Raw genomic sequence first — 26,906 nt, 5'->3', positions numbered from 1 at the left:
CCAGAGACAAGCGGGACTGAGGGGGCCTGGAGCAGGGCCCTGGGTGCAGGGAGGGGTTGGGCCGGCCTGGACCTCACCGCTTTGGCCACCCACGTGCCGCAGGTGCCGGGCTGGAGGCCCGGGCCTCCGTTTCCCCACTGGGCCTCCGGCAAAGCTGGCTGCAAGCTTGTTCCCTCCACTGTAAGAGGTGGGCGAGGGGGAACAGCAAAAGGCACCCCTCCCTGCTGTGGCCCGCAACCCTCAGGGACAGGGACGTCACCGCTCTCTGAAGGCGCGTCCTGGTGTCACCCAGCCCAGCCTCCTCTTCTCCTGAGCAGCCCGAAGCACGGCCTCGGACCACAGGCGCCGCCGAGCCCCAGCCTCCTGACTGGTGGCGGGAGCCAAGCGAGGGGGATGGGAGGGGCACACGGCCCCCTTTCCCAGCTGGCTGCCCTGAGCCCCAAGCCCGCTTTCCTGGCCGCCTCCTGACCAGCTCGACACACCAGGTCTGAGGCTGGGTGGATGAGCTCCGTGGGATGGAGCAGGCTTCGATGGCGCTGAATCAGCAGACGCCTTCCTGCCTGCATCTTGTATGAGTGTCCTGAGAGCTAAGGGGGGCTTCAGGCGCTGCGCCCTGAGCCCCCGCTGGTGGTCGCCTGCCCGTAAGCCCTTTAGTCCTTCCTGGACGGCCACAAGTCTGAGCCGTGAGGACAGGGAGGCCGCCCTGCCAGCTCCCGCAGGGGTTCGGGACAGAGCTCACCCTCGTAAGACAGGATGTGCCCCTTCTTGCCCTCGTAGATGACGTGGCCCTTGGGCAGGCCGTCCTCCCGACTGCGGTCCAGGCGGCTCGGGCTGTCCTCGCCGATGATCCTGGTGATGGTGCCTTTGTACAGGACGTCAGCCGGCGTGCCCTGCGGGTGTGGGGGGTGTGAGCGCCGGCAGGCTCTGGCTGGCGACGCCTCACATGTGTGTACCCTCCAAGCCCACACACGGGTCCACCTGCACTGGCAACAACCGCCTTGGGCGACCTCACACAGCGGCTTTACCGGAGAGCTGCTGGGTGACCTCTGCCCCGTCACTTTGCCTCTTGGAACCTCAGTCCCTATGTCAACAAAACAATCTCTGCATCCGTGACTCTCAAAGGCACCTGGCACGGAGAAGCTGTCCCCAAATCAGGATGCTCCTCTTTTCTCTCTGTGATTCCAAGAGCCCAGCCAGCGACAAGGGGCCTTACTGTGCACAATATGGGGTCCTACTGTGCATTAAGCCTGGGACCAGGAGCACCGGGCCTCCCTGTGGGTGGGGTCAGGGTGGCAACCGCTGCCCTGGGCTTCCTCCCCAAATCTGAGCTGCAAGATGTCCCGACGCACATGGCTCCCCCCAGACTCCACAAAACAAACGCTCTCATTAGACCTGCCCTGCTGCCCTTCATGATATTTGTGCACAAAAGTGCAGAGGCCCTGGCTGGTGTGGCTCAGGGGATTGGGTGCCGGCCTGTGAACCAAAAGGTTGCCGGTTCGATTCCCAGTCAGGGCACAGGCCTGGGTTTTGGGCCAGGTCCCCAGTTGAGGGTGTGAGAGGTCAACCACACATGGAGGTTTCTCTCCCTTTCTTTTTGCCTCCCTTCCCTTCTCTGTAAAAATAAATAAAATCTTAAAAAAAGAAAGAAAAAAAAAGGAACTTAGAAAGTGTGGTATACGTGGGCGTGAGTGGGGGTGACGGTCCAGGGGCGGGCAGCCACCCCTCAGGACGAGGGAGCCAGAGGGCAGGCGAGTCCAGGTGAGGAGAAAACCAGGCGTGCCGGGAGCTGAGCGGCTCACTCAGCAGCACGACGGGCGAGAACGAGGGGACAAAGGCGTCCGAAGGTTTCAAGCTACGTCATTTCAGAGCCCTCGCCTCTGGGCCAGGACCCGGGGGCTGGACAACCTCCCGGGAAAGCAGAGCTCCGGTCCGCCGCTGGCCTGCGGCCTGGGGTGTTGGCCCCCGCGACCTTCACTGCCCAGGCTGGGAGGGGCGCCCGCACGGCGGCAGAGGCTGGGCCTCGAGCCTCCGGTGGGACACTGGCCTCTGATGCCGTTGCTCGCTGGGTACCTGTGCACCCTCCGTGTGCGCACGCGTGCGCAGGCATGGGTTTTGTCACCAGCTGGGAACGAGGCTGCGGGGCAGCCGGACCCTCTCACGTTCTGGTGGCTGCCGCCCCCGCCCAGAGCAGTGGATACCCAGGAACTTCCCACGTCGACCTTCAAGAGCCCACGAGAATGACTCTGCAAGGACCGCTTTTACCAAAAGGGAAACTGAGTCAGGGCAGGGCAAGCCGCGGCCTAGGAGGGTGTGGCAGAGCCCGGCCCCCACGCTGGCGGCCTGCCCTGCGCTCAGCGAGGCTGCCTTCAAAAAAAGCTTGTGGTTCCAAACCCTCCATATTCTGAGAGGACGGGAGCCTGGAGGACCCCTCACTGGTGTGACCTGAGGCCACCGGGGCAGGAAACACCCCACTGGGGGCCGGCCTGCAGCCCGAGGCCCCACCACAAACGTGCAGAGGGCGGTGCGCCCCATGAGTGTGCGTCTCTGCGCACGTCTGTGTGTGCGCGTGTTCTGGCATCGCGTTCCAGAGCCAAGCACAGCTGGGCACCCCCGGTCCCGGAGCTCTTGCCTCCTCATCAGCAGGATGCGTGCAGAGCACGCGTCCGCGCCAATGGGAGCACCCTGTCTGTGGCTGGGGGAGGGAAGCGCAAGGAAGCCTGGGTGCTAAGGCCCCAGGGAGGGGGCCGCACCTTGTGCCTCGCTGGCCCGGGTGACGGGGGTCAGGGGAGGCGGGTCCTGGATGCCCTGGGAGCCCCGAGCTCAGTCAGGTGGAGAACTGAACCCCCACCAGGACAGGCACGGAGGGGCCCTTCTGCAAACCCTGGGTGGGTCCCAGCACCGCCCTCTGCGCCTGGGTGTGGCTGCAGACCCAGCTCCAGCCCTCAGCTGGGCAGACCACAGGGTCAGGGCTGGCACAAGAGGAAGCCTCTTTGTTACCTGGGACTAAAGTCACAAATCCGAGAGACTGATCAGTCAGTGCGGGGCAGGCTTCGCTGAGGTGCAGAGGGCCTGCCACTGAGCCCCGGGACTGCCTGGGCCCCCACAACCTCACTGGCCCTCCCGCCTCTGCCTCCAGGCACCACGGTCCCTGTGCCGGTCCCTGTAGGAGCCAGCGGCCCTCCCGCCTCTCTGCCTTTGCGTACGCTGTTCCCTGAGGTCCCGGCAGGGCCCGCGGCCTCTGCGGCCACAGAGCCTGGGGCACTCTCTGCTGGAAGCACCAGGCGTCCCATCGCTGGTGCCACGTTAACCCACCGAGGGTCGCGGATGCTGCCTGCGGCTCCCGGGCCAGCTCCGTGGGGCAGCGTGTTCTGGGCTTCGCTCGGCACCAAGTGCACCAGATGAATGACCGTGGGACGCGCTGCTGTCCCAGGATGGCCCCCCACCCGCCGAGGCAGGCGCCACGCGGCGGCACGGGGCCGGGGGCCACGCCACTACTCTGTCTGCCATCCAGGCCGCAGCTGAGGGGCCGCCCGCTGGCCCCACCCAGCCCTCCAGCCACACGCGCCCCAGCTACTCACATGGGTGATGGAGCCGCGGTAGGTGACAGGGCTCTCAGCTGACACCCGCGCACCAGGGACGCCCTTGCTGATGCTCCCACCTGGAACTGAGCCCAGGGACGTCCCTGGAGGACGGGAGACACAGGGCTGAAGGGGTATCTGTGGACTCCCAGGCCCCAGAGCCACCCTGCTTTTGCTCCTGGTGACCTGCAAGTCTCCCTCGGGGTCTCAATGCAGAGGGGACCCTGGCCCTAAATGGCGAGGTGGACGATTGTTTGGGATTAAGGGTCCCATTCCTGCCTCAACCCTCCAAGGACTGGGGGGCAGCCGCTGGGAACACAGTGCAGACCCCAGGCCTCACCTCTCAGCACGGACGTCTCCTGGGCCGTAGGCACGCCCAGGCTCTCCGGTGGCCCAGCCTGGCCCCGTGGGGACAGCTGCTCCTGCTTCACTCCACTGAAGGGCGCTGGGGACAGGCAAGAGCAGTGAGCCACACCCCACGAGGACAGGCCCCACCCCGGGCCACCTCAGGGCCGGGACCCAGCACTGGAGAAGTGCCAGCCCTCAAGCTGGGCCCGAGTCCCAGGGTCACGCGGCCCTCCCTCAGCCCCAGCACAGACAGCTGGAATCTCCACCCGACAGGGGCAGCTGGAGCCAAGCCTGGGCCACCAGGCGGAGATCCTTACCCAGCTTCTTGGGGTCCATGGTGAGGGGCAGCCCCATGGTGATGGGGCCCACAGGGACCTTGGCGTGCTCCGAGTATGGGACATGCAGCTGCACTGACAGCCCCTGTGGGGACAGGGATCATGGGGTCACAGGGCCCCCACCACCCCTCCACCCCAAGCCCTGGCCCAGCAGAGCGCCCAAGGGGGCGACCTCAGGAATCACAGCAGGTGCGAGACCTGGGGCTCGAGTGCCAGCTCCGGGGCCCCACTGGGCCGCTGTGGACAAGCCGCTGCGCCCCCTGAGCCTCCGTCCCCTCCCCTGTGAGCGGCCACCGCGACCCGGCTGGTGCAGTTTCAAGGAAACAGCGCCAATGGTCTGGGGGTCGAGCCCACCTCTCGACCACGCACCCCTCCTGCGTGGGGGTAGTCAGGGAGGCGAAAGCGCACAGCCCCGGACCGAGGCTCAGCACGGGCCGGCTGCTGAGCCTGGTGCCTATGACCTGCCATTTCACAGCGAGGAAAGCCGGGCACAGAGAGGCTGTGCAACTTGCCCAGGGCCACACAGTGCGGCTGCAGAGTGCAAGCAGACGGCTCCCCGCGGAGGGACCGCCTAGGTTCTGAGCACCCGGGGCAGGCCCCAGCCAGGCCCCAGCCAGGTCAGAGCCCTGCAGAGCCGTTATCATGCAGAGCACTGACCCCGGCCCCCACCCAGACACCCCTGGTCCCGACGCCCCCAACGCACAGAGGGCGAGACCGAACACCCGAGAGGGAGGGGCTGCCCTCCGCCTCCCCCAGGACACGGCACCCACCTGCCTCTCGAGGACGCTGGGGTGCTTGGTGGAAGAGATGAGGGGTGGGGGGTTCGAGATGGTGGGAGGGCGTGGCAGGACAGGCCGGGTGCCATCATGGAGGCCCAGGGACAGCGGGTGACCTGCAGGGCACATGCCTGTCCGTCACAGGTCCCTAAGGGTGGCCACGCCCCTGCTGGACAGGTCTCGCCCCCGCCCCTTCCTGGGCCTCGGCCGCCTCTGCCCTGTCCTGCCTGGGGAGGGGCGGCGTCCTCAGTGGCCCTCATGCTGCTCCTCACAGGCTGGCTGTGTCCTTGGTTTAGACGCCACCACCCCAGGGAAGAAGATGGAGCCACCCAGACCGGGCCCAGGTCCTTCAACTCTCGCCCAGACCTCTTAACTGGTGTTCCCATTTCCACTTCATCCTTACAGGAAACAGAGGGATCTCGTACAGGTTCTAGGGGTTCACATCCTGCCCCTGCTGTGGGCCTTCTGGGGCTCCCACTGGCCCCCAGGGCCACCTGACCTGGTGCTGGTGGCCTCTCCGAGCCCACTGGGCGCCAAGCCTCCGCCACGGCAGCCTGATTCCCTTCCTCAAGCCTCACCTGCGCCCCCTGCCTCGGGGCCTTTGCACATGCTGATCCCGCGCTGGCATGCCTCTCCTTGTTATTCTCCTGACTCACTTGGCCCACTCACCCTTCCGGATCAGTTCTACTCAGCACGGCCTTTCCTCAGCTGCTGGCGGGTCCCCGGAAGGACCTTAGACCCAGCCTGACGGTATCCGTAAACCAAAGCAGCCCCTCTCCCTCCCTACCGCCCCCCAGCCCCAGGCTTCCTCTCCAGCTGCCTGTCTGCTAGCTCTGCAGGGTCACTGCTGGAAGACAGAGCTGCCCCAGTCCAGCCCTGCCTATGGCTCCCTGTCACCAGTGACTTCAACCTCCATCCCGCAGGCTTCTCAGCTCTCCACAGACCCCCTGTGCCTCCACAGTCCAGGCCGGTCCCGTCACACTCCGGTCCCTCGCATGGCGCTGCAACCTGTGCTGACTCAGCACGGTGGCCAAGGAGCACCAGCAACTCACCGGGTGCAGCATAGGAGAAGGCCGAGGGGTCGGGCGCGTGCGGGGAGGCCTTGATCACCTCGCGAGGGGGCACGGGGAAAGGCAGGCCGGGCGTCCAGCATGAGGGCTCCGCGGGCAGCTTCTGGCCCTCCGCTGCGAAGGCCGGGAAGAATACGGGTTTCTCTGCCGAGGGGACAAGGTGGCACGGTCAGCTGTGCTCCTCCACCTTGCAGGAACCCTGGAGACCCTGCTGCCTCTGCTCAAACATGGCCCTCTCCAAGCCCACAGCATGGCCCTGGGCAGGGGCAGGGGCTCGGCCAACTGCAAAGGGACGGGGGGTCTATGATGGAAGCCCCCCATGTCCATGGGCTGGGCACCACGCAAGCCCTGTGACATTCCGCTCAGCATGAGAGCGTGTCCCGGGGTGGGTAGAGGGTCTTGAGCAGCCTCTGGGATCCCAGGGAGCCTCTGGTTCCGACGCTGGGAGCCGCAGGCCCTGACCCGGCCCAGGGGCAGTCAGGCAGGGGGCCCGGGACACACCCCAGACCAGGGGCGGCCAGGGGCAGCCCGGGACCTGCGCCTCACTTTACACTGCTCATACCAGAGCCCGCTCACGTCACTTACTCATCACCTCCGGAAGCCGAGCGCTTGCAACACACTGTCTGGCCCGCATGGCCTGAGATATTGACTCACTGCCCTTTCCAGAAAAACCAGCTGACCTCCGTGGACGACGATGGTGGTCAAGCAACTGCGTGTGCGGGGCGGGGGCGGGGCAGGGGGCCCGATGCTGCGCCACGCCCGGCTCCAGCGTGAGGTCGTACCAAGGGGGAGAAGGGTCACAGCCACTTCTCTGAGGTCACCAGCTAGTGTTTGCTGGGCCAGGATTTGACCCCTTAACCTCCCAGCTCACACAGCAGCGAATCCCGGGACAGCAGAGGCTGACGCCGCCCAGGCCTCCACGGGCCTTTCGTGGGCTGATGTCCACCCTCCCAGTGCCACACCCTGCAAGGAACTGACACAGTTGTCACTGGGGACGGATGAGACACTGAGGCTCAGGGAGGGGAAGTCACTGGGCAAAGGCCCACAGCCAGCAAGCGGCAGAGGGAGCAGTGCGTTCAGGGGCTGGCTGCAGACCGAGACCTTGGCCTTCACTCGCTGCACTGCCCACAGGGAGAGGGGCAGCGAGCGGCCCCAGCTCCTCAGGCCTGGGGACACGGCGGGGACACTGCCGAAGGCCCCGGGAGCACAGGGTTGTCTTCGTGAAGCCCTGCTGCCGACAAAGTGTCCCAAGCTCTGAGCCTCTCGCCTGAGAATCGGGGTCAAGCCTGAGGACCTGCCCAGGGGAGGGAACGGCTGGGCGATGGGGCAGGGGATGCGCAGTGGGCGTGTCAAGGCTGGGGCGGGGCAGGCAGGCAGGCGTCCTCTCTCAGGCCACCTCAGGGGCCCGAGGGAGGCTCTGCAGGCCCAGCCATCAGGACACTGCCAACAGCGACAGGGGAGGCCACCGGGGGCGCCGCTGGTGGGCGGAGGGGGCAGGAGGCCATTTCCCTCCCGGGGCCTGAGTTCCCCTGAATGGGCCTCGGCTGCTCTGTGACGGTGGCGGGTAGAGGGCACCTCCAGGGCTGGAAGGGAAACCTGGGGCTGAGCCAGGCTGGGCAGGTGGCCGAGGGCCTGGAGAGACAACCTGTTCCCCCAGCTGGACCCAGGGGAGCCTGAGGCAGCGGCCTGGCTGCGCTGCTGAGCTGCTGGGCTTGGGAGCCTGGCAGCCAGGGAGGTGACTCTAGGCGTCAAGTTCACGCAGGTGCCTGAGGGCGCCAGCGCGACCCAGGCCCTGAGGTTAGGGCTCAGCGGGAGCCTGACACCAGGCACGCCGTCCCCTGTGGGGAGCTATTCTGGGACACAGAGCCGCCGCCACACAAACGGGGTGAAAGCCAGACTCAGACACCGCGGCGGCTCACGTTCTCCCAGGACAGGAACCGGAACCTGCCGCGGCCACCAAGGGCCGCCCAGCCCTGCTCTGCCCTGGCCCCCGGACATCGCTGCAGACCTGCCCACCCTGGGCCGGCGCCACCAGTGAGGCCTGTCCTTCCAGAGCCGGCCCTGCATCTCACACAGTATTCCCGTCATGGGGTGTCCCGGTCCCGAGAGAAGACAGGTACTCTGCCTGGTCCCCACCCTCGGGTTCCTCAGCAGGTCCTGCTGGCTTTGTCCTCTGAAACAAGCCCCGGTGGCCCCCTCCCTCCCCACCCCCATGGCCCCCCATGCGTGCACCCAGCCTGCCACCATCGCCGGCTGGGAACAGCCTTCCCCATCTACCCTGAGTCCTCGGGGCCCTTTCTCCTCAATGATGGCCAGAGACAGCGATCGTCCCAAAATACAGAGCCGATTCCCCCACCCCCAACACACACTCACACACTGCAGATTCCCCCGGAAAGGTTTCTGCTGCTGCGGGACTGCAGCCGGCGAGGACCCCACAGCCTTGTCCCCCACTCCCCGCGCCGGCCACGACCTCCTGGCAGCTGCTCAAACACACTGTGCTCGCCTCTGCCCCAGGGCCTTTGCCCATGCTACTTCCTATGCCAGACGTGCCCTGCCCCCACGTCTTCCCATGACTGGCTCCTCCCTATGCAAAGACCCCTTCCCTGGGCCCCTCGCCTCGTTCTGTGGGCTTCACTGTGTGAACCACTCAGGCCGTCCTGTCCCGCGCACGGGCCCCGGTGTCACAGCCTCCTCCCTCACTGCAACAGCAGCTCCTGGCGCAAGGACCTCCCCGTTCCCTGCCCAAGCCCCACTGCCCAGCACGCTGCTCGGCGATCGCAAGTGCTCAACACACGCGCCACCGCGTCGCAGCCGAGAGCAGCCGGGACGCACGCCGGTGTCACCTGTGGTGTGTGTGGGCAGCCCTGCGCGCCGTCCTCAGACAGGCACGAGCACCGCCCGCACGGAGGCCTGGGGCTGGCCAGCCTGGATTTCTAGGGGACGAACGAGGGGCCAGGCGCGGGCAGGCGCAGGCGGCGCTGTGTCTCGGGCTGTGCTGGTCATGGGGGGCCCTCAGGCCCGCGAGCAGCCGGCAGGAGTCAGGGCTAGACCGGCACGGGGACAGGCTCCGAGGCCAGCAGGGGCGCCGGGCTGACCTGAGAAGAGGGCTTTGGGGACACAGGCTTGGGCTGTCTTGGGCCCAGAGGGGAGAGGAGCAGGGACCGAAGACCCAGAGAGGCAGCGTGCCCCCGTCTGCTGACTCTGGGCTTCACAGGTGACAGTCCAGCACACCCCAGCCGGCTGCTGGGCACAGGGAACCCAGCGACCTCGGCCTGGGAGAGGTCAGGAGGAGAGCTGCCCAGCAGGGCGCGGAGCCTCGCCTGCGGTTCTAGCTCACGCGAGGACAGAGCCGCACGGGCTCAGGCCGGGGCACGGGCACGAGTGGGGGTGTGCACAAGGCTTTCGAGATTCTGAAAAGCTGCCATTGTTGAGAAACTAGGAGATGCCACAAGAAAAACAGATTCCTGGTCCCTGGAAGAGAAGCCTCAGGCCCGTGCCGCCCCACAGCGGCTCTCAGCTGAGGCCCGAACGTGCCCACTTTAGAAAGACTACGCAGGCGACGTGGCCGCGGGCCCCACCACTCCCTGCAGCCACACCCCTCACTCGGCCTGCTCCGCCTCTACAGGCGTGGAGTTTGCAAAGCTGCTCTGGGCACACGAAGGCCCTTGTCCCCGCCCGTCGGCCGCTCACTGCCCGGGCGCCCCCAGCCGCTGGGGCACCTACCCTCCTTCTCGGCAGAGGGCGCGGGGCTCCTGCTCTTGCCGCGAGGGCTGCTGCCGGACTGCTGGGCGGTGCCGCTCTCTGGCTGCAGGTGCTGCGGTGGCGGCGGGGCCGCGGCGGCAGGCCTGGGGGGAGCCGCGTCCTCCCGGGGGGGCTCGTGGACTTTGGTGACCTGCAGAGGGAAGTGGCACCTTTACGGGCTGTCCGCAGGCCCCAGAAGTCAGGGGGAGTCTCCGGGTGCCTGCGAGGGCCCAGCCTGGAACGGTGGCCAGGCAGAGGCAGGGGCAACGGCATGCAAAGGGCACATGGGTCTCTCTGCACAGGGCCCGGGGAGTGTGCCCGCGACCCTTGGCTGCCAGCGCCAGCCTCCCTGCCCAGCCCGACACCAAGTCTCCCTGGGTATCAGAGAGATGGGGACTGGCCGGAGGGGCTGCGCGCAGCCTCTGGGAGTGGGTGGCGCCGTCAGCAGCCCGTGCCCTCCCTGAAGAGCCCTGGTCTGCGCGGAGTCTGTGGCCCCAGCCACCCAGCTGCGCCCGGGAAGGCCAGGCCCCGCTCCTGAGAAGGGACAGCCCTGCCAGGGGCCGGGTCACCGTGCGGAGGGGCTGCAAGCATCTTCCAGAACCACCAGCTGTCCCGAAAGGACCCCGTCTTTAGAACTGGTGAGCACCCCACCCTCCCCTCTGAAGCTGTCACCGACAGGGATGGGGCGACTTCCTGCCTCCTCAGGATCTGGTGCCTGGCTCTGGGAAAACCCGTACTTAGCCGGGCAGGCAGGGGCAGGGAGCCCTGAGGGAGAGCCCAGCCGGGTCCCAGTGCCCCCGCAGGGGCTGGGCGGCAGGACAGAAGAGCGGAGACCCACGGGCCCAGCTTCCCGGTCCCCCGAGCCCCGCGCTGCACAGTTCCTCCGGGAACAGGAGGCGCACGCAGGTGCAGCCCCGCCCCGCCCAGGACGGGAAGGTGAGCCGGGCCAGCCGGGCACTCACGATGGGGGGGATGGCAGCTGCTCGCTGCTTCAGCTGCTTCAGGTCCAGCGGCTTCTGGGGGGAGGCGTTGGTCCTGGTGTCACTGGTCGGGGTGAGGAGGCTGGGACGCGGTGACAGCAGCCTGAGGGGGAGACAAACGTCAGGTAGCCCACACGCGCCCCCCCCCCCCACGCAGCTCCAGTCCTAGACCATGGCGGGGGGGGGTGATACCCAAGGTCCCTGGGTGCCAGCCCGAGAGGACCCACCAGGTCTCTGGGGGAGGGGGACGGGGAGGGGGCTTCTCTGGTGAGCTCCCCGAGCTCTAGCCCAGAGGCCCCAGGAGGCCCCAGCGCCCCCCGGACACAGAGCCGTGCCCGCGGGGCCCCCCGGAGCTGACGTGGCCGGAGACGCAGGCCAACGAAAGGCTTGATGAGCTCAAGAGCCTCTGGTGACGGTTCAGCACCCAACGCGAGCGGCTCGGGCGCCAGGGTGGGGCCTGGGCTTGCGGCTGACGGGCCCTGTCACTGCACCCCTGCCTGCGCCCGCCAGCTTAACGAGAACGTTCCACTAACAGGAGTCACGCTCGGACACCAGTTACTGAGACGCTACAGGCGGGAGCGCCCCAGGCTTTAGCGGAGAAGCTGGTCAGTGTATACCGTCTGCCCATCAGACAGAGCGGCACCCATGGGCGCCTCGTCCCCAAAGTGAGGCCACGTGCATCTGCCGCTGACACTTGGAGCTGCCCACGGCCCCTGCACAGGGTCACGCCAGCGCAGGGCTGAGTACCCGCCACCCAGGCAGAGCCGGCCCTGCGGCTGGCTCCCGGGCTGCTCACGGCTGTTGCCTCCTTCAGGAAACATCCTGGGACTTCCAGGACGCCCACACCCTGGGCCCAGCGCCCCGCCACGGTCCCCGTCTGGCTCCTGCCCCTGCCCCTGGGGCTGCCAGGGCCCGGCCCAGCCGAGCTTCTCCGGGCGACCTGCACGCGCTGAGCACACGGTGGTCCGGAGGAGACCCAGAGTCCACGGTCAGCCTGCAGGGCCCAGAGCCAGCCGAGGCCAAACCACACTGAGGCAGTCGGCCAGGGGCTGGGACGGCACGACCCAGTCTGCTCCCTCGGCACAGCCCTACTGTGTGTCACGACCACCCTGACGCACACACAGAATGTAGGTCACAGCCACTGACTTTCAGGTAAGACCAGTGACAACCAGGACACGCTCACGCCACCCAGGGGTCTCATGCCTGACAAAGAACAGACGGAGCAGAGCAGACACGTGACCCTCAGCCTGGGTTTCCTCTTCAGTGGGGGGCCCGTGGCCTGTGACCGGCCGGTCCTGAGTGCACCGGCCTCCACCCGCATCCACCGCACGCCTGGCTGAGCGGAGACAGACGCAGCCGCCCGTGGCGTGCAGGTGGGGCCGGGCACAGCGGAAGGTCGCCCTGACCTTGCCACGCCCAGTGGCCTCCACGGGCCTCTGTCCTCACCTCTCTTGACCTGCTTACACTCCGAGGACCACCTGCCGCCTCTCCTGCAGCCACTGCCCTTCCCGGCCGCCCTGACTAGGGCCCACGCCCGCTCCCCTGCCTCCCTCAGGCCGGCCCTGGACAAGCAGAAGACAGTGTCACCTGTCCCGGCCACCCCCGCCTCCACTACCACTGCCCCCGCCCCAGCCCTCGCGCTCACTTATCACCCCTATTTACAGCAGCTCGCGCTTGTCACCCTGAAGCTACGAAGGACTGCGCCGCAGCCACTCTGGAAACCGATCTGGCAGCTTGTCCCAAAGTGAGTCCCAGAGTCGCTTCCCAAGCTGACAGAGCCATCGCTCGGCGTGCGCCCAAGAGAACCAAGGATGCGGGCCCACAGACACGCGGTCACAAAAGGTCACAGCGGCAGCACCACTCATGGCCGCCAAAGGAGCAGATGACCCACATGTGCAAACACGGGTGAGGGGAGAAACGGAAGGCAGCCCCTCCGCATGGGAATATTACTCGGCCATGAACAGGAACGAAGCTCTGACACCCGCCAGTGTGGGTGAGCCTTCAAAACATGACGCCGTGAGAGACGCCGCACGAGGCCCTTTGTGAGAAAGGCCCAGACCAGCACACCCACAGAGACTTCTGAGGGGTATGAGCTTGGAGGGTTTGGGGAGTGGGGTGGGCGAGGGGTAAGGAAAATGTTCTGGAATGAAAGAGGAGTGATGGTCTCACAGCTGTGAACACACTAAGAACCGGTGAGCTGCAGGCTTCAACGGCTGAGTTCTACATGGTATGTGAACTCTAGCCCAATAAAGCTGTTAAATCAAAAATCAAGGAGACACTTAGTGCACACGAGGCATGAGACTAAGGAGCTGTTATTTTAGCGGCAGTGTGTCTAAGAACAACAAAGTAACAACATTACAGTACTATTGAGTTCTGCAGAATTTTAGTTACAATGTAAACTTTGGTATCTGTCAGAGTACCTTGGCAGAGACACAGAATGAGCTTTTGTAAGACACTTAGGCGAAGCGCCTGTGTCCCACTGGCTGTCCACCAGCTGGGCCTCTGCTCAGGCCTGGGACCCACGCGGCCTCCCTGGGGCCCCACACCCAGGCGGGAGGGGAGGAAGCACCTGCTGGGGGCCGCACTGGGAGGTACCCCCCCCGCGCCCCAAGCAACATGGGAGCTCCCCGCGGACTGAGCGTGGGCGCCGCCCCCTTTATGAGGGCGCCCCATGGCAGCCTGACCTCTCCCTGTTGAGGGTGGCGTCTGGGAACAAGGGTCCTCTGATCCATGCCCAGCCGGGGTCCTGAGCCCAGGGAAGCCGCCCGGCACTCATGGCCCCAGTGACCACGGGGTGGGGGCATGACCAGGGGCCTCCCTCCTGCTCTTCCCTTTGTTCCCTTGGGAGACAGCGGCTTTCATTTTCCTCTCTGGGGGCCGGGCGGGAAAGGGGCCTGGGGAGGCTGGCACGGCACACGTGACCCGCAGGGGCAGAAAGGGGACCCTGGGGGGGCGAGTGGGGCTGGGAGCGGCCAGGGCCCCGCCTCCAGGCTCCAATCCCGCCTTTGGCCCTCTGACCTCCCCCACCGTGCCTCAGTGTCCTCATCTGGAAGGAGTGTGAGAACTGTCGCTCCCTCGGAGAACAGAGCCACCTTCCCGCCACTGGGGCTTCACTTCCCACCCTGGGAGGCCAGGGCCGGGGGAGGGGCAGTGGCGGAGAGAGGCGCTCTGTACCCAAGCCCCCTCTGCAGCCCTCCTCAGCTCCCCCACTACCATTGGGCTGCAATCTTCTTTGCCACCAAGCTGGGTGAGGACAGTGAAGGCTGGTCTGGGAATAGTGCACACGTCGCTCCCCTGGGACTCCAGGGTGAAGCTCCAACTCCTCACTCCGACCCACATGGCCCCACCCACCCTCTGCCCTCGCCTGCACTCTGCTCCCTGCCACTGCCTCTTCACTGTCCACTGAATGCAAGCCAACACGGCCACAGGCCCTTTGCACTGGCGGCTCCGTCCCCCGCCTGGCTCTGCGGCTCTGATCGTCCTTCGCCGTCACCTCCCGAGCTTGCCCACTCCCACCCCGGACTCCACAGCCCTCCCATCAGCCACTTGTCCCCTGAACCACTCGCTCCTTCACTGTCACAGTCCCAGACTGGCTGCTGCCACTAGAATGTGAGCTCCCCAGACTCAGGACCTCATCTGCCCTGTTCCCAGCCTGGTGCCCGGCACACACTGGGGCCCCAGGTATCACTTGTGGAAAAAAAGAAACCGAAGAAAAATTGCTGTTTCAATTCTCTCAAAATTTCAGGGGCTCAGTGGAAGAAGCCACACTCTGGGCCCCTCCTGGAGTGACCTTTGAGGGCCCCTGAAGCAGTTCCAAAGGAGGGCAGAACTGTTTTATTGAGCACCTACTGCAGGCCTGGCAGCAGGCTGGTGGCTCATGGCTGGTACTCCATTACCCTCACCATCACCCACCCCCACCTTACAGGTATGAAAGCCGAGTCCCGGGGGAAGGGACTTTCTGAAGACCCAACCCTCCCAGAAGTACCCGGACATCTTCTCTGGGAAATGGAACAGGGAGGGCGGGCGAGCTCAGCACTTGCAATCAAAGCCAGTATCTCTGGTTGCTGGCCAGGAAAACTCCCGGCGCAGCGGCCTGGCCGTGACGGCAAGTTCAAGCAGGACATGGTTCTCTCCCTGAGCTGCCCAGCCAGGGTCAGGGCCAGCAGCGCCTTGCATTTGGTCCAGGGACGCCCATTTCACTGCAATGGGCTGCCGGGCAGGGGGGAGGGTGGGGGGCAGGCAGCCAGGACCCGGGGCCATCCAGGGGGCCCACCCACCTGACTGGCCCTTCCAGGAGGCCCCGACTGCCAGGGCCCGCTCTGACGCACCTCTCGGCCGGGCGGGGTGGCGGGCTGCCAACCAGGAAGAGGTCAGCAGGCTGGCCTGGGTCCAACCTCACCCCGAGGGCGGGGGACTGGCCTGGGTCACACAGGGTGTGACAAACCAGGTGTCCTGACACCCCGCCCGGGACTCTTGCTCCCAGGGGATCGAAAGCTGGACCTTCAGGCAGGAAGGCTGGACGGAAGCCAGACCCAGCTGGGGAGGAAAGGCCACGTCCCTGCAGGGAGAGGCCAGAAGATGCCTGTGCGGCCTCAGGCCTGGCCAAGGGGCCCCGGAGGCTGACGGGCCCCAGGCCACCCCTCCCGGCTCTGGCCTGGGCCACCCCATGTACCCAAAACAGACTCAGGAGGCCGCTAATTGGTGTGGCAGCCCCAAGAACTCAGCATGCGACTGCGGAGAGCAGAACCGTGTTTCCAAGGCTGTCCCTGCAGCCAGCAGGAGCGGGGAGGGGAGCTGCCGCCCTGACCCCTTTACCCAGGCACAAGGGAGGGGACTGGCCAGTCCCTGGCCGAGGGCCCGCCCAGCAGACTGAGCCGCCCTGAGCAGTTTTCCAAGCTCCGCCTGTTGGGCAAGAAGCTCGGGAACCCTGCACTCGCAGGAACCTGCCGGCCAGGCCTCTGCTCCTCAAAGGGCCGCACCCTGGACCATCTGCCTCTCCCGCCAGCAGCGTCCCCCAAGGACCCGGACACAGGAAGCGGAGGCCAATGTGGCTCGCCTCCTTTTGTGGGACAGACGGAGACCCACCGAGCGCTGACCACAACTGATGTTCCTTTGGAACATTCTAGAACTTGCCGCTTTAGCAGCCCCAAGGTGAATCACGGGACAGAGGAAATGGCTCCGAGTGAACGCGCTGGATGTGAAAGTCAGATTTTCCTGCCTCTCGCTCTGCCCAGAACTTTTCCGACAGACGTGAGGAGAGAAAGCAGACCGCACTGTTTTCAGTCAAAACAAAAACGACCTGCCTGCCCAACTAGAAAACAATTCCTCAAGCTGTCCGGCGGGGAGCAGAGCGGCCTCACACCGCTGCCCTGGCCGCCCGCCCGCCATCGGCCCCAGCTCGGGCAGACAAGCTGCAGTCCTGGCCAGGGCCTCGGGGTCCCCGGGCGTTGGTGCCAGGAGTGCTCAGTTCGGCCCCCTGGGGCTCGGGGACAGGCATCCCATGCCAGGAGCCAAGCAGAGGCTTAGAAAGTGAGGAACGTGTCCCTGAGACGGCTCCGCGACCACCTCCTGGGGGGGGGCCGCACTGCCCCCCCTCGGGACCTCCTGGGTCTGCCTCCCTCCCAGAGCCGCTGGTGCGGGGCCGGCACGCAGCCGGTGCTCAGCCAGGGTTTGCAGAATGAAAGGACCCGCCCACTGCCGGCCGGCCGGCCCGCTCACCTGCTCTTGTCACCGGCCTCGGGCTCGTCCGCCTCGTCCGCGCTGCAGGTGGCACTGGAGTCACTGTCCTGGGGGGCGCCCGAGCCCTTGGCCGAGGAGGCTTTGCCCGCCGGGCCGGCTCCCCCCTCCTTCTTCTCCATCTTGAGCGCCGCCTCGGGCGCGGGTGTAGCAGCGGCCTCCGCAGCCCCCTTGGCTTTCTCGGGACCGTCCTCCGCCGCCTCCTCCTTGCAGTCGGTCCTGATGGGCTCCGCGGGCGGCACCTCATCCGGCTCCTCCTTCTTGCCCACGTCCACTGCCAGCTCCTGGGCCACCACAGGCTTCTGCTCCTCTCCCTCCTCCACCGCCGGGGTGGCCGCTATGGCCTCTTCATCCTTCTCCTCCTTGGGGACCACAGGAGGGGGCGCCGCAGGCACCGGGGGGGCCAGTGGGGGAGTGGGCGGCCCAGTGGCTTCGGGGCCTGGGGCAGGCTCGGCGGGGGCCGGGGCGTCCTCCGGCGGCGGGGTGGGCGGCTCAGGAGGCGGCACGTCGGGGCCCGGGGTGGGCGGGGGCTTGGGCCCGTTCTGCCCTGAGTCCTTGGCAGCCTCGGCGCGGGGCGAGGGGACGCTCTCAGTGTCGGAGTTGTTGGTGACCGCAGCTGTGGGGGGAGAGCGAGGAGGGGTGAGCGGTGGTGCGGGCTGGAGGGCGGAGGTGGACGCTGCCTCCCCCCTCCCCTGGCTCCAGGCCGGCGCGCCGGTTGCAGGGGCCCCACCACCTAACACCAAACCGCCCAGGGACACCCATTAGCTACCTGGTGGCTACTTGCTGCTCTGTCCTAACAGGACATGTAATGGGGAGCCGTGAACGCGGAGGAACCTGGGGGCAGCAGCCACACGGCCCGCAGCCCTGTCTGTCCCTGAGGGGCCTGGCACACAGCAGGTGACAGTAAGTGATCAAACAGCTGCATGTGTGCACAGACCAAGGGCAAGGGCACCTCGGCTCCAGGCCTGGCCCTCTGGCCTTAAAAAACCATGCCTGTCTCTTTGGGTTTCAATTTCCCCTCTTTTCTGTAAAGTGCAGACATTTAAAACCCCACAGTTGCTGTTGAGAGTCATGGACAGACGCCAGCGAAAATCAACAGAAGAGCTGAGCCGGGCGCAACGACCTGAAGTGAGGCAGGGAACAGCGTGGGGAACAGACGCCACACCGGGAGGGGCACAGAGGCAGCAGGAGCGGCACACGGGGTGGTGCTCACAGGAGCAGGGCCCCTCGGGGTGACCCCGCCCCCTAGGCCAGACGCCACATTCATACCTGGGCCACTGCATTCCCCTCTGGGCACCTCGATCCCAGAGGCGTGGAAGGCTGGGAGGAAGGGAGAGAAGCGTTAGCAGCGGGAGGGAGGGAGGGGGCAGGGCCGGGGGCTGGCAGGCAGCACTGGAGACCCACTGCGGCGGGACGGCAGCTCCAGGGCCCTGTCCTGGCAGCCCTGCCCTTGAACTGACGCACCTTCCCCTCCGGAGTCTGGACCCTGCAGCCCCAGGCCAATGTGGGGTCTGCAGGGTGGGAAGCGAGTCCTGCCCAGCCCTGGGTGGCCTTGGCCAGGTCGCTGGCTTCCTCTGTTCCCCTGTTCCCAGGACCACACCCCGCAGATGTGAAGCCAGGCCAGCAGGGACCCTGGAGCCCCAAACAAAGGCTTCCTCCTTGGCCCCCACGCCCCCCGGCCTCTCCCCCTTCTTGCCTCCCTACAAGGCCCCTTCTGGAGATAACCCAAAGACAGCAACACAGGCTTGTTGCTCCGGGGGCGCTGAGCTCCCGGCAAAGCTCTACACACACACGACGCACGTGGTTCTCCACCGTCTCTAACACGGCGACAATCCTCACTCCCGTTTGCAGGTAAGAAAACTGAGGTACAGAGAGGTGAAGTCACTTACCCAAGGCCACACTGCATGGGGGCAGGAGCAGGCTGACTCCAGCAGCCTGGATCTCTAACACCTGGGCTTCCTAGCCCTGCCTGCTGGCTTCAGAGTGCCATTCCCTGCCTTTCCCATGACCAGACAAAGGACGCCAGGGACCAGGGCTGAGGTCCTCAGACAACCATCTCAACCCCAAGGGTCTCAGTCTGTTCATCTGTAAACTGGGCAGCTGACACTTGGGCCGTGTGTCTGTGTCGGTTCTCGGGCAGGAGCACCAGACGGCTGTGGGCCAGGTGGCCGGGCCACCCCCGAAGTGGTTCCCCTTCAGTATTTGAATCCTGGCCTCACACCAGCCAGCCGGGTGCCCTTGGGTGCCCGCTGTGCCTCAGTTCTCTCGCCTGTGAACAGGGCGCTAATGATACCGACGCCTTAAGTGCTGAAAGGTGAGCTCGCGGCTGCTGCTCCTCCTCTGACCACGACCATTCCTGGGGATGCTACAGACCACGCGGCCCCCTCCTGCCCTGAGCCGACTCGTCTGCAGCCCGGATGCAGCACGGCCCTTGCTGCCTGCTCCCTGGAGGCGTCTGCGGGGTCTCACTGGGGTGGCCTCAGGCCCTCACCCAGAGCCTACCTCCCCTCTCCCTGTCCTGGTCTCAGGAGACGGGGATACCCAGCAAACGCTGGCTGCCTGGGGACGCCAAGCCTTCCAGGTACAGGACACCTTGCTGAGCGACCCCCCAATCCTGGGCCTGTTTCCTCACCCTGCACCTCTGTGCGGGACCTCCTAAACTGCCAGCCTGTTCCGCTGAGGCCACAGGGGCTCCCAGAAGCCTCAGCTCTGGACAGACCAGCCCTCCCCCTCCTCCCCCAGCAGCTGCTAAGGTATCTGAGCAGGGGCTGTGCTTCCGCTCTCTGGGCCTGCCCTTTCCCTGGGGCAGAGAGACCTGGCTCAGGCCAGACACAGACTCCATGCCCATCCCAACCCAGGGCCACTATGGTCCAAGGCGCCAGGGCGGCCGGAGGCAGGACCTCAGCTCGTGGACGTGCTGGGGCAGGAAAAGCTGTGCTCACCACAGGCCTGGCTGATGGCGCGAGGAGGGACGCAGGCCCTCCTGCCCCACGCGGCAGGGGCTTGGCAGTGTGAGTGCACGGACAGGCCATGGGAGCAAGAGGGAGCCCCAGGCGGGAGCAGGAGGAGGCAAAGTTCCAATGGCCACGAACCTACGGGCCCAGCGGGGGCAGCTCTGGGCAGGGAGACACTGGAGGGAGAGGCGGAGGAGTCGAGCGAAGCCGGGGCTGGGGTCTCCAGGGCCTCTGTGCCGTGGCGGGGGGTGCAGACCCAGGGGACGGGGGGCGAGCCCAGACTCGTCAGTGGTCGGGAGCACAGGGCCATCCCTGATCTACAGACACTGCCACACACTGTTAAAAAGGGGGCCGATCTCGCGCAGTCAAAGCCCTCCCGAGATGTGGGCAGGCCCGCCAGTGGGACCGGGAGGACTGATTCTGCTGAGCAGCGTGCGCTGGGCAGGAGAACGCACCCGAGGCATGTGCAGCAGCACAGTGGCGGGCACCTAGGGGTGCGGAGCCAGGACACTCAACTGCTCGAGCCTCAGGTCCCCCACACAGAGAGCAGGCGTGTGATGTGGCAACCAGACTGGGGCCCTGGGCCTAAAAGGAGGCGCCATAATTATGTAATTTTCAAACCACTTATTGACCAGTAGGTCGGCTCTACTTGTACTGGTCACCTTGTGAACGCATCAGGTCAAAAACCTGTTTTCAGAAATAACGTGTGTGTGTGTGTGAAGTATGACCGCAGAGGAGACGGTGAGTGAGCAGAGGTCCCCAGGGCTGTCCTGGACTGAACTCGCTGGGGTCAGGAGGGCTGACGAGACCAGTGCCAGCAGGCACAGAGCAGCCAGCTGTCATTGTCGTTGTTGTCACCGCCATCCTCATCACCTTCATCATCCTCACCATCACCATCTTCATCACCATCATCCTCACCACCATCACCATCCTCATCACCGTCATCATCCTCACCATCACCATCTTCATCACCATCATCCTCACCATCATCACCATCCTCATCACCATCACCTTCATCCTCACCATCATCACCACCTTCATCATCACCGTCACCACCTTCATCACCACCATCACCGTCACCTTCACCTTCAACACCGTCACCGTGATCATCACCATCACCCCCACCACCTTCACCATCGCCACCGCCACGTTCATCAGCACCACCATCACTGTCACCACCAGCCTCTCCCTGCCGGGGTGGCCGAGGACCCTTCAGAAGCAGCCCGAATTGCTGGGACAGGCGCGCCCCCGCCGGCCCCCTCACCGTCAGCGTCCTCCACCATCTCCTCCTCGTTGCCGCTGGCGCCCGACGCCTCCATCTCCTCGTCCTCTACCACGGGCGGAAAGGCGGCCTCCTCGCTGGCAGCGGCCGGGGCTTTCTTCTTCTTCCTGCGCGCGTTCCTCTCCTTCTCCTGGGGCACAGGAAGCACCACCGCAGGTCAGGGCTCAGGCCTGGGCTGTCAGCCTGGGGACTCCCGTGCTGAGGCCTCGCCACAGCTGCGAGGGACAGTGATCGGCCACACGGCGACGGGGGAGGCCTGCCCCTCGCTCCCCACTGCCGCGGCCGAACATGCCCGTGGTTATTTTTACCCAGGGCTTCACGCTCCCCTCGTGTCCCAGGAGCACCTGGGATGCAGCCTAGCCCGGCGGCCGCCCCGCCACCCTTCCAGAGCAGGCGAGGAAGGGCAGCCGTGCCCCACAGAGGCCCCGTGACCGCCTCGCTCTTCCGCCTGCCCGCGCCGAGCCGAGCCAACAAACCAATGAAGCTTTTCCTCGCCCGTCCCATCTGGCTCCACTGAGCCTGGGGACAGGCTAGCCTGGGAAGCTCATCACTTTGCCTCACCAGCCCTCACAGGGCACCTGCTGAGTGCAGCCACCGCCCCAGGGCTGAGGACACACATGAACGAGGCAGACAAGGTCCCTGCCCCCCATGGTCTGCTGGCTGGCAAGGCCAGCAGACACATCTCCTAAAATGAAGACCCAGGGGTGTGGGCACAGCTGGAGATCAGGCGGGGTGGGGCTGCTGTGGACGCACGGCCGAGGAGGGCTCTGGGTGAAAGCGCTCCCCGTGGGGGTGGGGGCTGCGCGCACAAAGGCTGGAGGCCAGTGCAGGCTGGGTGTGAGCGAAAAGCGGAAGGGAGGCCCTCACTGCTGAGCCTCCCACGTCCCCCCGCACAGCACCCTGATCCCCAGAAACCCGGCTCCTCAGGCAGGGGCCAGGAGCCCACAGCCCAGCTCGGGTACGGACGCCCTCCCTCGCACCGCACGGGGCCGGTGCTCCAGCAGGGCAGAAGGGACACCCGGACGTCTGTGCCCTGCCGTGCTGAGACAGCCAGAGGCTCCCACGGGGTCCGCTGACTGACCCACTGAGGGCCTGCAAATTAGCAACAGCACAGCTGGAGTATGTATGGACGCAGAACACGCTGGGGTCTCGAGGGGACCAGGGACTCCCCGAGGGTGGACTGTACCCTCAGAGGACAGGCACCCTGATGCAGCCAGCGTGAGTCCTTCGGTCTCCAGGGAAGGAGACGGGACCCAGGGGACTCCCGAAGGTGCCAACAGCTCTCAACAAGGCCTCTCGTCCTGGGTCAGAGACTGTCCCCTAGAATATGTCTACTCAAACCTCAGAATGTGACCTTATTTGGAAATCAGCTCTTAGCAGATGCAATTAGTTAAGATGAAGTCAGACTAGATTAGGGAGGGCCCTAAATCCAATGAGTGGTGTCCTTATAAGAGGGGAATTTGGACAGAGGCGCACAGGGGAGTGATCCACCTATAAGCCCAGGAACCTCAAGGAAGCCGGCCACCACCACAAGCTGGAGGGACAAGGCCGGGCCTCCCCTGGAGCCCTCAGAGGGACTGCTGACACCTTGATTTCGGACTTCTGGCTCCAGAGCAGCGAGAGAACGAATTCCTGCTGTTTTCAGTCACCTGGCTGGTGGTACTTTGTTACAGAAAACGAGAAACGAATACACCTCCCTGCCACCCACCCCCATCCAGCCCCAGGAGAAAGCCACCCCAGATCACTACACAGTACAGGCTATGCGGGGCAAACGCCAGCCAGCAGGCCCTGCCCGCCCCAGACCCTCACCCGTGGCCTGGCTGGGAACAGGCCTCAGGGGTCCCCAAGGCCCAGCCCTGGGGGTAGAATCACTTCCTGTCTGTCTCTTTCCAAAGCAAACGGGAGTCCTCAGGGTGCAGCCACAGGGACTACCAGGAGGAAAAAGGGAATGTCCTTGCCCGTTAGTCACGGCTTCGGTCCCCAGCACTGGGCCAGAGGGCACAGCCCCGCCCTGCCCAAGTCCTCCCGTTATGGGAACACCCAGCCCTGCCACCCGCCCCCTCCAGGGCTGCCCCAAACCCCAAGCTTCCCCTGCGGAGCCCTGCCGGAGCACATGGAGGTGCCAGAAAACTGTGTGGCCGTGGCTTCTGTGGGCGCGGCGGAGGGTTCCCTTCTTCCCCCATCTATTTTTAGCGGGCGGAGCCTCGCTCCAGTGCCTGGGACCGGGTAAGGCGGTGACCAGCTGCTTGAGTGTGGAAGCCTCGGGAAGCTCGGAGCCGCACGGTGAACAGCGCACCCGTGGGCCCGGCCGGCTGCCCCGCCCTCCCAGAGTGAATGTTCTCTCTGGGAGGGTCTCCCCAGCCAGGCAGGCCAGGCGGGGCAAGTGTCAACCCCCAAATACCCACACGGCCGGCTGAGTCCGAGAGACTGGGATGTACCGAGTGTCCCGGGAGTTACACTGAACCCTCCCACCCAGCCCCACACCTCGGAGCCGGGAGAGGGGCGCGGGGCAGACGCTGGACGTTGCTGTAAATGGTTACAGGCTGACGTCTGTCAAGCAAGTGCTAGTGCCAAGCGGTTTCCAGATATTAACTCATTGGATCCGCACAGCTGCTCAGCCAATCAGAGCACGCTGTTCCCTGCGTCAACCCCTGCAGGGGATCCCCGAAACCCTTGAAATAAAACCCCAAGTCCAACCTGCTCACGCAGCCCTATGCAGTTTACATCCAGGCGCCCCCACCCCGCCCCCCGCACGCCCTCCCCTCCCTGCCTGTGTCGATGGGCACCGATGTCCCAGCCCCAGGGCCTCAGCCGGGATGTCCTCCTCCCAGCCACCTGCTGATTCGTGTTCCCGCCTCTTCGGAGGGGCCCCCCTGTGACCTGTCTGAGGCAGCTGATCCCGTCACCCATCGACCACTTCCTACGACACCCGCCCCACGCTCTGCAGACCACGGCGCAAATGACGTGCATGTGAACTTGCTTCTCACACCGGAACCCGCTCCTCGGGGCCTGTCCTCTGCTGTCCCCAGCAGCCCTGGCATGAGGCCCTGTAGCTGCTGCTTCAGATGAATGAAGCTGAGAACAAGACAGTGGTTCCGGGAGGCACGCACACCTGCCTGGGACCGCGGGCTCCAGAGTCGAGGGGCCCAGACCGGAGAGCAGGTCAGGCTCCAGCGCGTCCCTGCCCGGATCGCCTCCCTCCCCGCCTCTCCCTCCCTTTCTCTCTCCAGGCCTGTGCGGCTGCAGACGGAACAGACAACAGAGGAAAGGCAGGCAGGGCCGAGACAAACAGCGATGGAGAAACGCGGAAGCGGAGCCGCGGGCCGGGGCGCACAGATGGGAGAGAGGGGTAACCTTCGGCCAGAAGGGGGGGCGGGGACGCCTCGGAGGAGACAGTGTTGCCAAACGTTACATAACTCTGCACAGCTCGGCCCGCCCGATCCTGCTTCCTGCTGACGTCGCCATGGCCACACTCCGCCAGGCCTGCTGCAAGGCACAAGGGGACCCCCGCTGACCCTGTGCTTCCCCCAACCTCTTCCTGTACTGGCTGAGGGTGACATGTCTTCCTGTGCTGCAGACAGGGCCTGGCCGGCAGCCGGAGGCGACCGCCATGTATCAGGACCCTCCAGGACCCACCTGCCTCCTGGGACGGCGTGGCGAGGCGCAGGGGCAGGAGGCGAGGTCACCGAGTTCAGCAGCACCTTGGGCGCCTCATTTGCATACTCCAGCAACGGGGAACTCACCCCCGCTCCCGGGGCGGCCAGGGTCAGCAGGGACGGGCCCAGGCTCGGCCTGACTTCCCGTGACGGGTCCCTGCGCCTGCTCACGGGTCTGTCTCTGGGGCCCACAGTGGCTGCCAGCCCTTCGGGGTCAGAGTGCGAGAGCCAGCCCCACCCTCCCAACGGCCCTTCTCCATCCAGAGGCCGTCAGCGAGGCCCGCCTGTGGCGAGCCAGACCCCACCGGCGTCCCGCGCGGGGGCGACCCTCTGTGCAGCCTGGGTGAGCCCTGTGTGGACACGCAGGACGGGCCGCAGGGAAAGCCAGGGGCTCCTGGAGGCCGCTCACAGCCCCTCGGTGATCTCTCTGGGCGCCCAGCCCCCCGGGCCTCATCGCCCCCCTGGAGGGTGGGGGTAACGGAGGAGCCTCGGGGGCTGGGAAGAGGCCCACGGTGACCTCCAAGTCCCCTCCTGTGGACGCCCACTCCTCAGCTGCCCGGGCTGCTGTCCCCTCCAGCATCGAGGGTCAGGGACTCGGAGGGCGGCCTCCTCTAGCAGCCTCGGCCACAGACCTGCAAGGGCTCCTGCTGTCCCCGCGACCAGTGCCCACCTGGGCCAGCCCAGCGGGATCACGTCACCCACACAGAGGCCCACAGGCGCCTGCCGCTGCTTCCCGGGCATCGGGGCGGCACCCCATAAAGCAAGGGCCCCGTGAGGGTCACGTCCAACAGGCTCCGAGCCCCGGCCAAGGCTGGCACCGGCCTTCACAGCGGGAACTCCCTGCCACTGCACTCACTGAATCAGCCCATTAACCAACCAGCTGACCCAGTGCTCAGTCGGGCAGCTGAGGGGCCATGGCAGCTGTGACAGCCACCGCCGCCACCACCACCACAGGGGCCCTCACTTGCGGGCGCTTTACGCTCAGCCGTTCCCACCACAGCCTCCGAGGGGTGCTGTATCGTTACCCCCACTTCAGGAGGGGCCCGCGGCCCCAGAGCCAGGAAGGGGCAGAGTGTGGACTTAAACTCGGGTCTCGGGGGCCCCGAGGCCCTGCTCTGGCCATTCCTACCTGTGCAGCTTTGAAGGGAAATGGTGGTGGGGACACAGCCACTGCCCCGACTAGCAGGCGTGATAGTTAACAATCGTGCGGCAGTCGTCAGCGGGACAGCTGACCCAGAGAGAGCCCCATGCCGCGCGCCCGCCGCCCCAGGTCTCAGGACACGGCCTCTCCTCCTCGCTTCACAGAAGAGGAAGCCGAGGCTCAGGCTGCCGTACAAGGTCTCCAAGCCAGGACTTGGCCCCACCCCCACCCCCCCAGCGGCTCTATCCACCTTGCTGGGGTCTCCGGTTCTCAAGTTCAAGGGCCTGGGGGGCACAGTGGGGCCCTGCCCTGAGGAAACCTGGAAAGTGAGGCCCAGGGCCAGCAGGCTGCAGGGGGGAGGGGGGAGGCCCGTAACCTGAGAGCCTGGGCCCTAAGGACTGTGGACACCGTGGACACCAGCCGAAAGGACCAGTGGACGGGGGAGGGGAGGGGTAGGAAGAGGAGGTCAGAGGGAACAGGAAGACACCCTTTTGTGCCTGGGGTGGTGCTCAGGGCCACCCCCACATGCTGAGTTGGTGTCTGCAGAGGCTGGCCCATACACTGGTTGGGGTCAGCACCCTGTTTGATCTGAGGACTTCAGCAGGTGTCAAGGACAGGTGCTTGGTGCCCTCAGCCTCACTGAGCCATCCTCCTCCCCCGTGGAAACCAGAGACCAGGAAAACCAAGGAGAAGGCAGAGCTCCTGGTGCACGGGGGCCGGGGGGGGCTGCCTGAGGCTTTAGGGGGCCCAGGGACCGATTCTAGGGGCCCCGTCAGAATAGGAAGTGGCCGAGGCAGGAGGCACAACGGGGCGCAGGCAAGGCCGGCCGCAGCCCTGACCACAGGGGCATGAACAGCGTCCGCCTAGAGCACTCATGGGGGCCAGGAAGGGGTGCCCTTAAATTCCGCAGGGTGCTCCAGGAGAGTTCAAACAGGGTGAACTGTCCCTGGCCCGCCACGGGCTGTGCAGCCCCAGCCGCCCGCTGGCCCTCTCTGGGCGTCGGCAGGCTCTGTGGGGGGCAACCCAGCACGGCCTCCAGGACAGGCCGCACGCACTTGAGACCCTGCAACAGGTGGCCCGGTGCGGCGGGCTGGGCGCGCGGAGCTGTGGGTCCCTCTCAGTGTGGCCTCGCCAATCAAGAGCATGGGTCCCCGGGTTCAAACCCGAGCAGCTGCTTATGAGCCCAGCTGAGCCTCAGTTCCCCTGTCTGAAATGGTGACAACGCCTGGCACGTCAGTGTGACCGAATTGGGGGAGGGGAGAGAGGGGGAGAGGGAGAGAGAGAGAGAGAGAGAGAGAGAGAGAGAGAG

The 26,906-nt window shown here is 65.8% G+C and overlaps 1 protein-coding gene across 1 annotated transcript in view; it reads right to left on the bottom strand.

Annotated features, from left to right (window-relative positions):
* The window catches only part of NCOR2 (nuclear receptor corepressor 2), a 158,054-nt gene that overhangs the window by 18,721 nt on the left and 112,427 nt on the right, over window positions 1–26,906 (bottom strand). Inside the window, exons 20-30 of the mRNA XM_090291290.1 lie at window positions 20,783–20,930; window positions 17,834–17,884; window positions 16,547–17,180; window positions 10,811–10,931; window positions 9,831–9,999; window positions 6,090–6,251; window positions 5,032–5,153; window positions 4,244–4,346; window positions 3,919–4,023; window positions 3,579–3,682; window positions 740–890 (exon numbers count right to left, since the gene is read on the bottom strand). Coding sequence (XP_090147416.1) covers window positions 740–890; window positions 3,579–3,682; window positions 3,919–4,023; window positions 4,244–4,346; window positions 5,032–5,153; window positions 6,090–6,251; window positions 9,831–9,999; window positions 10,811–10,931; window positions 16,547–17,180; window positions 17,834–17,884; window positions 20,783–20,930 — 1,870 coding nt within the window. The remainder of the gene's footprint in view (window positions 1–739; window positions 891–3,578; window positions 3,683–3,918; window positions 4,024–4,243; window positions 4,347–5,031; window positions 5,154–6,089; window positions 6,252–9,830; window positions 10,000–10,810; window positions 10,932–16,546; window positions 17,181–17,833; window positions 17,885–20,782; window positions 20,931–26,906) is intronic.

This window comes from Furipterus horrens, unplaced genomic scaffold (assembly GCF_987537825.1).
Source record: "Furipterus horrens unplaced genomic scaffold, mFurHor1.1.pri manual_scaffold_11, whole genome shotgun sequence".
NCBI classification, from domain to species: Eukaryota; Metazoa; Chordata; class Mammalia; order Chiroptera; family Furipteridae; genus Furipterus; species Furipterus horrens.
Note: the sequence above shows the minus strand (reverse complement) of the source record. Positions and strands in the feature narration are given on the sequence as shown.